General features: G+C 43.7%; 1 protein-coding gene across 5 annotated transcripts in view; it reads left to right on the top strand.

Annotated features, from left to right (window-relative positions):
• trappc8 (trafficking protein particle complex subunit 8) overlaps positions 1–15,212 on the top strand; it is a 180,772-nt gene that overhangs the window by 22,226 nt on the left and 143,334 nt on the right. For all 5 annotated transcript variants that reach the window (XR_013962342.1, XM_080733606.1, XM_080733604.1 and 2 more), the window contains 9 exons: positions 780–895; positions 1,667–1,817; positions 3,666–3,766; positions 4,434–4,539; positions 5,175–5,306; positions 6,066–6,290; positions 10,925–11,030; positions 12,275–12,469; positions 13,675–13,847. Coding sequence is in view for 4 of the 5 variants with exons in the window: in XM_080733606.1 (XP_080589732.1) it covers positions 780–895; positions 1,667–1,817; positions 3,666–3,766; positions 4,434–4,539; positions 5,175–5,306; positions 6,066–6,290; positions 10,925–11,030; positions 12,275–12,469; positions 13,675–13,847 (1,305 nt within the window). In the remaining variant the exon portion in view is untranslated. The remainder of the gene's footprint in view (positions 1–779; positions 896–1,666; positions 1,818–3,665; positions 3,767–4,433; positions 4,540–5,174; positions 5,307–6,065; positions 6,291–10,924; positions 11,031–12,274; positions 12,470–13,674; positions 13,848–15,212) is intronic.

Here is a 15,212-nt window from a genome sequence, read left to right as displayed (position 1 = left end):
TTGTTTAGCACTGCCAGGAATGTTGTTACTGCTGAAGACCTGCTAATGATTCTGTCCGGGAATCAACAGAGGATTAATGCCCAGAGAAAGCCTAGAATTAAAACTATGCCAGTTGGTTTCTCAACCTTACATGGGCTCTCCTTATATTACTGATGCAAGTGTTCCACCATGTGGTTAAATGTGTTACTATCTGTCCCATCTGCTGTGATGTTGAACATTAATCAGCCCAACTCTTATGCATAATATGTGTAATAATAATGTCTATCAATACTCATTAGTTTACTTTTATTCCTTGTTACTGATCATGTTTACATTCACACAAATGCTCTGTTTCATTTAAGTCAGTAGTTTGAACGCTTTAGTGTGATTTTTTCAATTACTTATACTTTATACTTCATCATTTTCCTCTGGTGTAAAAGCAGAAAGATGATTTTTTAAAATACATTTTACAGACCCCAATGTCAATTTAACTCCACTGTACAAATGGAACCAAACCAAATGGACCCGTAAGGATCCGTTAGTACACCCAAGACATTACAGAGTAGTGTCCATTCGGCTTCTAACTATCTATCCAGTCCTTTAACTGGGGACCCCCTGAAGGACCCCTGGGCGCCCCCGGGCCCTATTTTGAGAACCAGTGGCCTAGGACTTGAAGAGGACTAACTCGCATTGCAGAAATATTCACATTGTCATTTCGATCTGTTTCTCTGTCTCTCTCACACTCTCTCTCTCTGTCTGTCTGTCTCTCTCTCACTCTCTCTGTCTGTCTCATCCTGCAGCTCATTTCCAGGAAAGGTCTGAGTCGCTCTCTGTTCTCTGCTACTAAGAAATGGTTCGGTGGAGGCAAGGTTCCAGAGAAGAGCATCAGTGAGCTGAAGAACACCTCCGGCCTCCTGTAAGCTTCTGCAGGGTTCACTCACAAATGCTCCACAAGCTCACAACGCGTTTGTAGCAGCAAGCACATACTGTAGTAACTGTACAGTACGTTTGTCATCCCAATTGTATGTTCTGTGTTAGAGAAAAGATGTCAAATCTCATCAGTCCGTGAATACAGAACAAGGGAGGGATACGGAGAAAGCATGCTTGTACGAGAGAGAACATTTTTGTTTTCCATATCCCCATCACGCACGCACGCACGCACGCACGCACGCACGCACGCACCAGACTTGCCACTGGTTGCCAGACTTGCCACTGGTGACTAACAGCGCACCCATCACTCCTTAGCTGTTCTAAAACCAATGCAAACCACAACTCTTTTGTCTTATGGTCTAATTAAATTGTTACATTTTTGAGCAGTGGAGCTGCTCCTCTGAATGGGTATGTCTGTATGTGGCTGGCTATGTGTGTGGGTGGCGGGCTGGCTATGTCCGTGTCATGGCAATACCTCTGCTGACCACACACACACACACACACACACACACACACACACACACACACACACACACACACACACACACACACACACACGCGCGCACGCGCAGCCTCCACCACTCAGTTCACACGGGTGTGATTTTTCCGAAAACTGTTAGGATTTAGAAGGCCTCAGATCTAATTGGGTTGTTTGAGCAACGTCTCTTGCCGGTGTCCTGCCTGAACGAATTCCTCTGTTTGCCCACCCTTCCCTGTGTGTGTGTGTGTGTGTGTGTGTGTGTGTGTGTGTTGCCAGCTACCCCCCTGAAGCCCCGGAGCTGCAGATCAGGAAGATGGCTGACCTGTGCTTCCTGGTGCAGCACTATGAGCTGGCCTACAGCTGCTACCACACCGCCAAGAAGGACTTCCTGTCTGACCAGGCCATGCTGTACGCCGCCGGAGCCCTGGTGAGAGGACATGCACACGCACGGATCATGCACCACGCGTGTGCATGCCGTTCACAGCTTTCAAACAAAAGAATCCGCTTGGAAATTCTATTAGGCATTCAGGAGGTAGCAGCAATCTTGTTTTCTTCATATGTAAACGAATATGGCCGCCATGTTTGAAAGGTTGAGCTGTTCTGGGGGTCAAACATGCATATCGCTATCATACCAAAACCAGGAGAGTCATGCGGCCAAAACTCGGGAAACTCGTGTTTGGCAGTAATTAAAGAGTGTTTTTCCAGGATTTAACTTTCCTACAGCACCTTGTAAATATTTGTGACCTTGTATTGTATCCCTATCTGGACACAAATACATTATTTAAGTGTGTGTGTGTGTGTGTGTGTGTGTGTGTGTGTGTGTGTGTGTGTGCGTGTGTGCGTGTGTGCGCGCGTGTGTGCGCGCGCGGAGAGCAAGTTGGCCCGGGCAATTGGAATTGGAAGCTCCAATTTGGCTTTATTTAAGTGTGATAAATGATGCCTCCACAAAGCCTATTATCGTAACACTGAAGTGCTATTCGTCCATTGATTAAGTCTCATGTTAAAAAGTGTGTGTGTGTGAGAGTGTTCGATCTTTGACAGCAGGAACGCCGGGAGAGAGGGAAGTTGTCACCAGTCACCTGTGAAGTTCTAATTAGGATTATGGTGACTTCCTTCGCCGTAGATTCATGTCTCCATTGAGGCGTAGAGAAAAGAAAGTAGATTAAAGTACACACACACACACACACACACACACACACACACACACACAGAGTGTGTTTGTATTGATCACCGTGATGTCAGTAACGATGCGGCCATGCCTCGTGGCTTTCTGGGTCATTGGAATATTAAGGTTCTGAAAGAAGGAGATGGTGAAACGATGTCCCCGCGTGCGCAAACCTACAACCTTGTAATGAGAAATGACGCGTTTTTAAATGACTTTTTAACGATTCAGGTTCGTTAACGATTCCCTCTTTAACGGCCTGATTCCTTAGCTGTTCCCTTTAACGATTCCTGTATATTAAAATATAATTAAAAAGTCTGAGAACAACCGGTATTGTAATTGATTATTGTCCACATACCAGCTCTGACGGAGTGATTAAACCAGGGGTCATCAACATGTCTGTACACAAGACTTGGGTTTTGTCCATGGCAAATTCTAGATTTTCTTTTTTACACACCATTATAATTTTCTTATTTTCATCATTAGACCCAATTACTGAATGTCAAGTCTCCAGGTTTTCCTCAGAATGTGTCTGACACTTTTACTACAACACTATGGCAACTAATACTAGTGGTGCTAAAACTTTATTTGCAAGGACCCCCATAACACTGAGTGTGTACAAATGGTCCATTTGGTTCCATTTGTACACACACAGTGTTACAGACCTGTTATGGACATTCAGGGCTAGCTCGTTATGTGTTTCTGGTGATATTATTGTCTTCTCATTTTGTATGTCAGTGGCAAAAATGTCGGGGGGCGCTCTCTATTCCGACATTGCTGCCATTCCGACATTGACTTCTTATTGTCGGAGTGGCAACACTTCCATAGAGGTTAGGTATAGGGTTAGTGTCGGAATGGGGGGATGTCGGAATGGCAGCATGTCGGAATGGAGACATGTAACCAAAAATGTCTACCACAAGCTACTGTAGTATGGCGATGACCTCTGGATAAAACCTGTTCAGGGAACGGTTCCAAATGGTGATGGAACGTCGATATCTGTTCCATATCCCAACCCTAACTTCTCCTTGTCCTTGTGTGTGTGTGTGTGTGTGTGTGTGTGTGTGTGTGTGTGTGTGTGTGCGTGTGCGTGCCTGCCTGCGTGCGTGCGTGTAGGAAATGGCGGCCGTGTCGGCCTTCCTACAGGGCGGAGCTCCCAGGCCGTATCCAGCTCACTACATGGACACGGCCATACAGACCTACAGAGACGTCTGCAAGTAGGAAACCTCCTGTCTCCATGTTCTAACAGTTTTTTGTTGTAAATGACGACTTGCTTTATTTATGGTAGAGACCGATTCATACAGTACTGTATATCTGTCAGTTAGGGGAATATATCGGCTGTTATTTGACTTTTTTTCTTGACATTGGTAATGGGATCTCCAACGTCGGCATGGGACTCAAAAATCGGTAATCGGTCAGGCTCTACTTTCCGTATCGTGGTTGCAAGACGCATTTCCAAAATAACACAGCATGAGGGGGCGAAAGCCTGATAAGTCGGTGTCTTCTCTCCTGTAGGAACATGGCGCTTATAGAGCGCTGTGTTTAAAGTCTGACAGTATCTCTTCAACATGGTTCTGGTACAGAGCGCTGTGTTTAAAGTCTGACAGTATCTCTTCAACATGGTGCTGGTACAGAGTGCTGTGTTTAAAGTCTGACAGTATCTCTTCAACATGGTGCTGGTACAGAGCGCTGTGTTTAAAGTCTGACAGTATCTCTTCAACATGGTGCTGGTACAGAGCGCTGTGTTTAAAGTCTGACAGTATCTCTTCAACATGGTGCTGTTATAGAGCGCTGTGTTTAAAGCCTGACAGTATCTCTTCAACATGGTGCTGTTATAGAGCGCTGTGTTTAAAGCCTGACAGTGGGGTCTCTTCTCTCCTGTAGGAACATGGTGCTGGCGGAGCGCTGTGCGCTGCTCAGTGCTGAGGTATTGAAGAGTCAGGGGAAGTACTCTGACGCAGCCACCCTCCTCATCAAGATGACCAGCGAGGTGACCACTTTCCCTACAGCATATCATCAAGTCTATGCCAGTGGTTCTCAAAAATGTCTAGATTCAAATTTCAGGGTCCATTTGGTTCCGTGTGTTCACTGTCAGTAAACTGGTCTCTATAATGTCCAGCTTGGTGGAAATAATATCCAGTTGGGGACCAGGAGGAGGGCACAGGTTGGGTTGATAGAACAGGGGTAAAAAAATGTTTTGGAGAATGAGGCGCACTGTATTTAAAAGAAAAAGAAAAGGTACTCTTTTGCATCATAGCTATGTGTTGTCTTTCTTCCTTTTTAAAATGACAGTAAATTAGTTAATGAACCAGAAAGTTCACAGAACAATTAGACCTGTTCAATTGCACGATAACCTTAACTTGTACAAATACAAACATTTTGAGGAGAATGACAGGATCACTCAGACATAAATAAAACAATCAGCATGAGAAGATGCTCTTGATAATTACAACCCCCAAAACATAAAGCCACGTACATCTTTTATCTGTTGTAATAAACTCATCTGCTAGTACAGTATAATGGCTGCCTAACAGTAGTTGAACTGTGTGTGTGTGTGTGTGTGTGTGTGTGTGTGTGTGTGTGTGTGTGTGTGTGTGTGTGTGTGTGTGTGTTGTCACTTGTCAGGACTCAGACCTGCGCAGCGCTCTGTTGTTGGAGCAGGCAGCACACTGCTTCATCAACATGAGGAACCCCATGGTGCGGAAGTTTGCCTTCCACATGATCCTGGCCGGACACCGCTTCAGCAAGGCAGGACAGGTACTTTACCAGACACTGTTTCAACAAGGCAGGACAGGTACTGTACCAGACACTGTTTCAACAAGGCAGGACTCAAAAACTGTCTGTGGTGTTCATAAAAGCCTGAGTAGATGATAAAATGACCCAAACTTTTTTTATAATCTTCCAAGACTACTTTAGCCAGGAGACAAAAAAATATTTGAGTTGGGATCCTCAAATCATCTGATGCTGACTCATAATGAAGCTTTTGTCTTCCCCTCTCGGCTGTTTAGAATCACATTACATTTTTCCACATGCTCTTTCATGTACTTGGAACTGGGTTTGGGGTGTTTGTTTTAGACACACATGTATTGTACAGCAAAGATACAGTTGTCTTATGCAAAGATGTTCCTCAATAGATCCCATTCATAAATATCACAAGATCTTAGTCGCCTAAATCTACGGTTGATTTTGTTGAGAAAAATGTGTTTTGGCCGGCCTTGATGTTATTTAACACCACGACACTCACAACACATTGCAGTGCAACAGCAGAGCACGACCAAACATAAAACAACTTGTCTTTTAGTTCTACTGGATCTCTTCTCCACTTTTTATTTATTGATGAAATTGTAGATATATTTAGTCTTAGTTTTAGTCATCATAGCTTAGTTTTGATTTATTTTTCGTCAGTGAGAAAAGGTAGTCACCGAACATCTTTCGTCATAGTTTTAGTCAATGAATCAAAACTGGTGTCCTCCGTCCCACCAACGCCCCCACCATATTGTGTCTGGTGTTTTGCAGAAGAGACACGCGCTGCGGTGCTACTGCCAGGCCATGCAGGTGTACAAGGGGAAGGGCTGGTCTCTGGCCGAGGACCACATCAACTTCACCATCGGCCGGCAGTCGTTCACGCTGCGGCAGCTCGACAACGCCGTGTCCGCCTTCCGACACATCCTGAGCAACGACAGCCAGCAGACGGCCACGCAGCAGGGCGCCTTCCTACGAGAGTACCTCTATGTGTACAAGGTACGTGTATGCCTCACCCTTCCTACCAGAGCACCTCTATGTGTACAAGGTAAACCTAACCCTTCCTACGAGAGTACCTCTATGTGTACAAGGTAAGCCTTACCTTCCTCCCAGAGTACCTCTGTGTACACTGTAAACCCCTTCCTAAGAGTACAAAAGTACAAAATAAACCCCACCTCACCCGACCGTTGGCAAACTATGATTTAGAACTGTGCTCGGGTGGCACTGTGGTAAAGTGCCTGCCCACCACCATGGAGGTTCTTGATTCGAATCCACCGTTGTGCATCCGGCTTTGTCGAGCGTTTGGGGGAGGGAAGCTGGGCGGGGAGGTTGATATTTGTCACTGCACGCAATGCTACTGGCTGGGGCGGCACCTGTCAGCAGGGAGCGTTGGGCGGGAGTTGTAGGATCTACGTCGCCCCGGTGGGGATACCTTACTGGTAGGTGAGTCATTGTTGTCATTGCAACAGCAGTGACAACACACACGCATGTGTGGGGAGGAATTAATTGGCATAATGACTAAATCCAGAGAAACCTCGAACTAAAGATCCATGTGAGTAGCAGCCAGGAGTAGGAGAGGAGCTAACTGTCAACTATGTCCAGGTTGATCTTGACCGTGGCCATATTGGTCTAGGACAGATCATCTCCAGTGTTTTGAATTAGATCTGAGTAGCAAACCTGAGCCAGTGGAATGACCACACCAAGTGGAGAAAATTGAACAATAACATTTCTTGGAGGCTCTCCAAGTCTCCAGAATGGCAGCAGCTTTAATGAGATTTTGCCGAGGATGCAGTCCAGGCAGGCCAGTTGGGAGAGCATTACAGTATTCATTCCTGGAGTTGGGGGACTGTTTCACGAGAGAGGGTGTGATCCTCCATATGTCACATAGTGGAAATCTAAACTTTAGCTTTGCTTGATTGAATACTTAATTAAAAGTTTGCAAAAAGTACAGAAGTACAGTTATACAATAACACAAAATGCCCTGAGGGCTTCAATTCATCAAGACATACGGTATAAAGACATTCATAACAAGAAATCATAGAGGGTATGCGCGTGACATCATCATACCCGGAGGTTATGCGGGACAAAAAAAAACTACTTTCTGACCTTGACAGCCCATACATCCAAAAAGAAAAGTCCTATCTGATTACATTAAACAACGTTAAACTCCCTTTGCCACTCGATTTGCCTTTCACTTTATGCATGCGCATAACCTCTATACTTGGACCAGTAAAAGTATTACAGAAAAACAGTGGAGGGTAATTTCTTTTGTTAAGCTAGAAGACTTGTCTAGGTCCATTTGCAAGTTGCAGACAGGTGCTCCATTTTGGCGGTTTTGAAGGAGGGTAGGGAGTCACACTTTGTGATGGCTGGTGGTGGTTGGGCATGTTCCACATTGTGTAGAATTAATTCACCTCCATGTTTTTGCCGAATTTGGGAGGAATGAGATCAGTGGAGCTCCCTCTGGTGTGTCTGTGTCTTTTCCTTTAGAATCTAAAGGAACTGAAGTGCTCATAGGACAATTGTTTGTCAACCATCAGTGGCATGTTCTATGGCAGTTTTCAACAGAGGTCACCATGCAGGGTTGATCCAGCAGAGAGCAGCATTTCTCAAGGCAGAGCAGGAGCTTTAGGCCTAACAAAATAAAACATTGGTTTCCGGTTGGCTGTAATTTTAGGGCTGAGTAGGTAGGGAATTTATTTTATTTTATTTATATATATTTTTTTTTTGTGGGCTAACCCTAACCCTAACCCTGGGTAGCAAGGAATTTTATTTTATTTCCTCATGGGAAGGATGGGTAGGTATTTCTTTTTTTTTTTTTTTTTTTTTTTTTCCTATGGCAATGATCGATATGCTTCTTTTTTAATATATTCTGTTTTCCTGAGTTACCAATTTCTAAATCATTAAATGGTTCATGTACACTGCACTTACAAAATAGTGTCTGAAAACAACAAACAATAAACAATTGAAAACTTTGAATAGAATGTCCACACACTGGTTGAATACTTTTGAGTTTTAATTCAACTCTAAGTAAAGTACCAAAGTAAAGTGCTGTATCACTCACATACCAAAAATAAGATAAGAACATTCGAAAGTAAAAATTGAGCTTCGAATTAATTTATATTTAATTAAAACAAATCTGCCGCATTTCTCGCGAGATTCTGGGCGCATGTAACGTTAAAATGTGGCTGGTCTCGCGAGGCAGAAGTCTCCATTCGCCGCCGCAAAAGTGGGCTGATCTACAAGTCCACAATGCGTCGCTGATCCAATACCTTGTGGGCTTGTAGATTAAGGGTGCATGTTTAGCGACACCGTCATACAGCGAAGAATAAACCTCCAGCTACTTAACTTTCCCTTCACACTGACCGTCTGTCCTCCGCCTAGCAGACACAGTGCTTTGCCTCTTGAGTTAAACGTGCTCACGTTTAATCACACAATGTAACTTTAATTGATTCAGAATGATAACGAGTCAAGCTGAAACGGGCGACTCATTTGGTAGTGACGGGAAGGCAGACTGTTTACGAGACTTCTCCACCGAAAACACTATGTAAATCATGGATTTCTTCTCTCACGAGTCTGCCTGCACGCAGCCACGTTCACGGTAAAACTCCCTCCGTCCCTCTGTGTAGACTACCTAATTTGGTTCAAACGAAAACATAATCCATTGGTGTGATTATAATTGCTCGTTTCACATCGTGGTTGTTCCACTTCCAACTTCCATCACAGCTGCTGTGACGCTTCGCATAGACGATGCGATGCTGCTGCTCTTGCTTTTACCAACGCCAGTCGCCAGGCACCGAGGCACGTGCACACAGACATCAAACGGGGCTTGAGCCCCTGCCCTTTTAAGAGAGAATAGGCTCTATGCATATACGCCATTTTGTTCTACTTCCGGGTGTCTTTCGACTTCCTTCACAGGTGTTACTGATGATACTAATGAAGGGTCTGTTCCATTCTGGTCAAACAGAGTCAGGGTGCTGATATTGTGCATGTTGGCTCACTGGAAACACTCTGCTACACCAGAGGGTCTCAAAGTGTCCTTGAGTGGGTTCCAAATGTCCCCATACAGGTGTGTAACTCTGACAGTGTACAAATGGAAGCAAATGGACCCGCAAGGGTCCATTTGATTCCATTTGTTGATTCCATTTGTACAGAGTTATGGGGGTCCTTGAAATTAAAGAACCACTGTACAATAAATCAAACAGACCCTTCATTAGTATCATCAGTAACACCTGTGAAGGAAGTCAAAAGACACCCGGAAGTAGAACAAAATGGCGTATATGCATATAGAGCCTATTGTCCACCAAAGGGCCCTTTTAGAAATGTCAGCCCCTGCCTCTCTTAACATTCTCTGCACGTCCCTGACCAACGCGGTCCCTGACCAACGCGGTCCCTGACCAACGCGTCTCCTCGCGATGACGCTGAATAGTAAAACAAAACATTTGCGCACATGATATTTTAGACGAAAGAAAACTTTGATTAAACTTCGCGAATGTGGTCGCACCAAATATATTTTTTGTAAGACGTTTTTGATCGACTCGGTCGGATTTTGCCTTAATTTTTTTATTTTCACTCCAAATGCCAATAAAATCATCTGGGTCGCACGTATTTAATAGGGTTGGTCGCCAACCGGAAACCAACATATTATTTTGTTAGGCCTTAGATTGTCTCTACTCTAGACTGAGTGTGAGGTGATGAGATGACATCCATGTACTGCATGTAGAGATGAACTATTCTTTCTGTAATGCTGATTCACATGCATTCAAGCATGTCTCTGCTGCACAAAATCTCATTCCAAAATAAAACTAAATCTACTAAATCCATAACATATGTTAATCCCTTTTAACTCATTGACTGCCAAGGCCCGAGTTTCCCGAGTTATTACAGTAGTAACAGGGTTACTAGGGTTACCAAGTTTCCCGAGTTGGAAGCCATTTTGAAAAAAAAAAAAAAAAAAAAAAATCAAATTTTTTTTTTATAAAAAAATTTCTAAAAATGCCTCAAATGTATTAGGCATGATCGCAATCGCGAAATTGCATGTTTAGCCCCATAACAAACACATCTTTCAAAATGTCAAAAATGCCTGAACGGATTTCCAAGCGGATTTTTTTGTTTGAAAGCTGTTAAAAAGTACTACACATATGGTGCATGATCTAGGCATGGGCGTGCACGATCCGTGCACTAAAAATTGATCCGTGCACTAGAAATTTAGGAAGGTGGCAGTGTTTGTTTTGTCTGACTTTGAAGGCTTCTATCTCATGAATGCCTGAACGGATTTCCAAGCGGATTTTTTTGTTTGAAAGCTGTTAAAAAGTACTACACATATGGTGCATATATGGTGCATGGGCGTGCACGATCCGTGCACTAAAAATTGATCCGTGCACTAGAAATTTAGGAACGTGGCATCCTGGTACTTGGCGGCCATCTTGAAAAGGGCATTCAATGAGTTAACAGTTGTAATACTTTTTATGAACTTAATTTTAAATCAATATGAAATTGAATGAATCACAAAACTCTGAACTCTGAATTTATTTTCCCCACAGTATACTGACAGATGTGTGTGTGTGTGTGTGTGTGTGTGTGTGTGTGTGTGTGCGTGCGTGCGTGTGTGCGTGTGCGTGTGCATGCTTCAGAGTGTAACAGGTGGATGTGAACAGAGTCTGCCCCAACTGCCTCTGCCTTGCATTCACAGCTCAGCCACCAGAGTCTATTTTGGTCACGAACGCTGCCTCGCAGAGGGTAAAACAAACGCACACACGCACAATACCTATATTCATATGCATAATGAACCCATATTTGATATTTGCTACTCAGTTGTCTCTTTTGCACACTTGGACATGTATTTAATGTAAAATGTATTTAATGTACACTTTCTTACACTGTTCTGTATATATATATTTTACTTGTGCCTCATGGTCTACATCAATGAAAGAAACCACAAGTAAGCATGTGTGTACTGCGTGTGTTTCTGGCTTCTGACAAACCTGGGTGTCGATCACACTCTTTGTGACACAACATTGGTGTGAAATAATGTCCTCTTTAAAGCTGCAATCCATTACGTCTTAGTGAATAAAACCTAACAGCAGTGGTTGTAGTCAGTCCCTCTGATCTTCTACCAAGACATTCAAGGGGAACACACACCGGACACGGGCGGCTGCGCAGCGCCACGTTGCAGTATTGAGGTGCGTGATGTGCTGCACGGTAACACCAACTGGATGCGGCGTGCTGCCACGTGGCGCATCCATTTCCCTCGGTGGGGAGAACATTTTCACCGCGCGGCAGCGCTGGAAAAATAGAACAGCGATGTATCAGTGCGGTAGGCGAGGCGGCAGACCCGTGCCTGCGCGTCTGACGCTACCGGTGTGGGTTAGTTCATTGAAAATAATGGGGCCGTATGTTTTGACGCGCCGCGTCCACACCGCCTTCACGTCCGGTGTGTGTTTCCCTTCAGAAAGTCATGAAATCTGCTTTACTAAAATCACCCAGAGATACAAGGTTTCTTCCCGAAAACAAGGATTTGCTCCATTGTAATATGTATGGGAGACCAAGGTTTGATTCTCTGGGTAGGACATACATCGTAAGCATTGTAGCTTTAAAATGGGTTTGTATTGGCCAATTTTCTTCTTTAAAACTGTTTTGTATTGGCCATTTTCTTCTTTAAAACAGTTTTGTATTGCCCCATTTTCTTCTTTTTTTTTGGGGGGGGGGGGGGGGGGGGGGATAGTTCAGTAGACTAACAGGAAATGGGGAGCGAGATGGGGAGTGACATGAAACAAAGGTCGTCCGGATCGGGAATCGAACCGGCGACGCCGCGGCAACCATGCCTATGTGGCGGTGCCTAAGTGGTATGCGCCTTGACCAGTAGGCCACCGGACGCCCCTGGCCCATTTTCTTCTTTAAAAATGTTTGCATTGGCCATTTTTCTTCCTTTTTCGAGTGCTCTTTTATCATCTGATTGGTGGATTCACTGGATTGTGTTGCAGGCGAGAAGCAGGCGGCCACTGGTCTGTCTCTAGACCAGGAGTACGACCGCGACCTGGCCGTCATGTGGCGCCACCTAGAGGAGCAGGCAGTGGCTGCCGCCAACCGGGGCGTTGTCCCTGCAACCTTCCAGCCAACCCAGTGCTGTCTGAACAGTCAGACAGACAACCTGCGCTTCCCATTGGCTGTGGTGAAAGGTAGGAACCAACCACTCACACTTGGAAGACAGTGGTTTCATTTTATGCCCTCTCAAGAGTAAAATTATTGTTAAACATCTGAATTACTTAATTTACAGTCTACACAATATACAGAATGTAGAAAATGTAGAAAATATTGGTACCAACATTAATACAGCATGGAATTGTGGACAAAATCGTATCCAACGATAACAAAATATTCGAAGTTTTCGGTCTGAGAGGCTAAATATCATCAAATGGTGGTCCCTGACTCAAATGCCGAATTAATGGACCTTGATATGAAAAGGGTTGAAAGCTTTAAATGCATTTTGTATTGTGCTGTTATTTGTACTAAAAGCTTTATACCCTGTGTGTATATATATATCCATTATATAATTTTAGAGAGGTCAGTCAGTCAGTCAGTAGGTCAGTCACAAATGCATTTCCACCTTTATCTCTTCAGCAACTGATCCCAATTTTCACATTTTTCATTGGCCATTAGCATTATACAGAGGCTGACGGAGCCCGATTTCCATTTTCACCCCCGATTTCCATTTTCACCAAATTCAAGCTATTTATTAGCGTTTTTATACCACTTCTGTTCAACTCAACTTCAGCCTGTTGTCAGGGCAACGGTCCGTTCCTCCAGGCCATGGGATCTGTAACCCCACACCCACCAATCTCACAGTTAGGAATGTTGCAGTGTCTCTCTCTCTCTCTCTCTCTCTCTCATGTGGTTTGCCTGCATGCACGGGTCACTCATGCACCGGGTGCATTTGATGTGTGTCTTATCTTCCGACGGGTATGGCAAAATTATGTAGAGCAAGCGCATACATCCTCATACTTCTATTCACCTAATTTAGCTGTTAAATTATTTGTATCCATCAAAAAATATACACTCCTCCATGGGCTGCTCCTTACATTATGATGCCCCCACATATTCTCACGCACGCACCAGTTACAGTTACTTTCTCCATAACCCACACTCTGCACATATATTGGAGCACATATCTTCAAACGGGTAAGGTCTAGTATATATATATATATAAAATCACAATGCGACATAGCTCTGTGCTGTACCCCCTCCTAATGTATATATGTCCTCCATTTTCAACCGTTTTTATTTATTTTTTTGAATTGAAAGCCACTGAAGCAGGGCATTAATTTACCGAAGATCGATCTATCTTTGTCTATCTGTGTCTGTCTCTCTGTGTGTCCGTCTGTAGAGCCCATCATAGTGGAGGTGATGTTCCAGAACCCTCTCAAGGTTCCTCTGGAGCTGAGCAGCTTGTGTCTGCTGTGGAGGTTCACACCCAAGGACCTGTCGGGGTCCAGTGAGGACGACCAGCCCACCCAGCAGTCCCTGACCAATGAGCGGGAGGCGGAGGAGGAGCCCACGGTCAGAAAACCTTGTGCAAACAGTAGAAAACGCAATCATCAATATGTGACCGCTCGTGGTGTTTTCAGACACAACGGGGCCATGGTCATTTTTCTACTTTTCACATTTTCCGAAAGTACAGAATCTAAGCTTTCATATGATGTATCATTATTAGAAATTTGACAAAATTTGAAGAAGATACGGTCATTTGAAACTTGTAAGTCCAGAAACACCAAAGCAAAGAAAATGCCCTTGAAAGGTTTCTCTATTTTAACACCTTTTCAGGTCCCAGAAAATGGGAGTGACATAGTAGTTAACCCCACCTCTAACCACTCCCCAAACCACTCCCCCACTAGCTGTCAACTGTCTGTCAATATTTAAAACACATTTCACATTAAGACAGACCTTCAAGCCAGTAGATCTAATAATACTCATAACTCATGAATGGTATTTAAAGCAGGGGTTCTCAAACCTTTTTAGGCTGTGACCCCCAAAATAAACAAATAAAATGACATTAAGCTAATCATCTGGGGACCCCAAAATATAATTTGGAGACCCCACAGTTTGAGAACCACTGGTATAAAGTAATTAAGTACATTTACTTAAGTACTCTACTTAAGTATAATTTTGAGGTATTTGTTCGAGTATTTCTAATATTTTTACTCCACTACGCTGTGAGCTTGTAGATCTGCTATTTTCAAAGTATTATTTTATAGCCTATACATTTTGAAAACATGAAATGAATAATGAAAGATGCCTACTTCATGAGTAGGCCTACTTATTTCTATGTTTACTTTAAGTACATTTTGATGGAAATACTTGTATACTTTTAATCAAGTAAATTCTGAATATTTCTGCATTATAGTATTGATACTTTTACTTGAGTAAAGATCTGAGAAGTTTTCCCACCACTACTCTTATTTATTTGCCCAAAGACACGATTCTCTCTCTCTCTCTCTAGTAATACCCGTCATCTCTCTCTCTCACGGAGAAGGTAGCGACGCGACAGGTTTTGTAACATGAATGAGACAGAAAGAGGGAGCTCAGTGGTCATGTGAAACGGTGCATGCAATAAGAATAAACTTAATCTGACGCTGATTATAAACCAATTGATCCCCGGATCTTTCTATGCTAGATTGAACCACCAAGTCTTGACAAAGAAAGTGAGAGGGAGGGGGAGAGAGAAAAAGAAAGAAAGAGAAACGCTCCTTGCAAAAAAGCGACTCAACTCCGCAGTCAAGCCGGACTTTCACTTCGTCGTACAACGTGTTGCAATGCATTCTGAAACTAGCTGATCTATAAGCTCACAACACGTTGCATTCGCAACATGTTGTGAGCTTGCAGATCAACTCTTTTCACCACGCTAAAACGTCTCACTTTTTCGAT

Source organism: Nannobrachium achirus (genome assembly GCF_963921795.1).
Source record: "Nannobrachium achirus genome assembly, chromosome: 1".
Lineage (NCBI taxonomy): Eukaryota > Metazoa > Chordata > Actinopteri > Myctophiformes > Myctophidae > Nannobrachium > Nannobrachium achirus.
The sequence above is the reverse complement of the archived record's forward strand: the minus strand, read 5'-3'. Positions and strand labels throughout refer to the sequence as shown.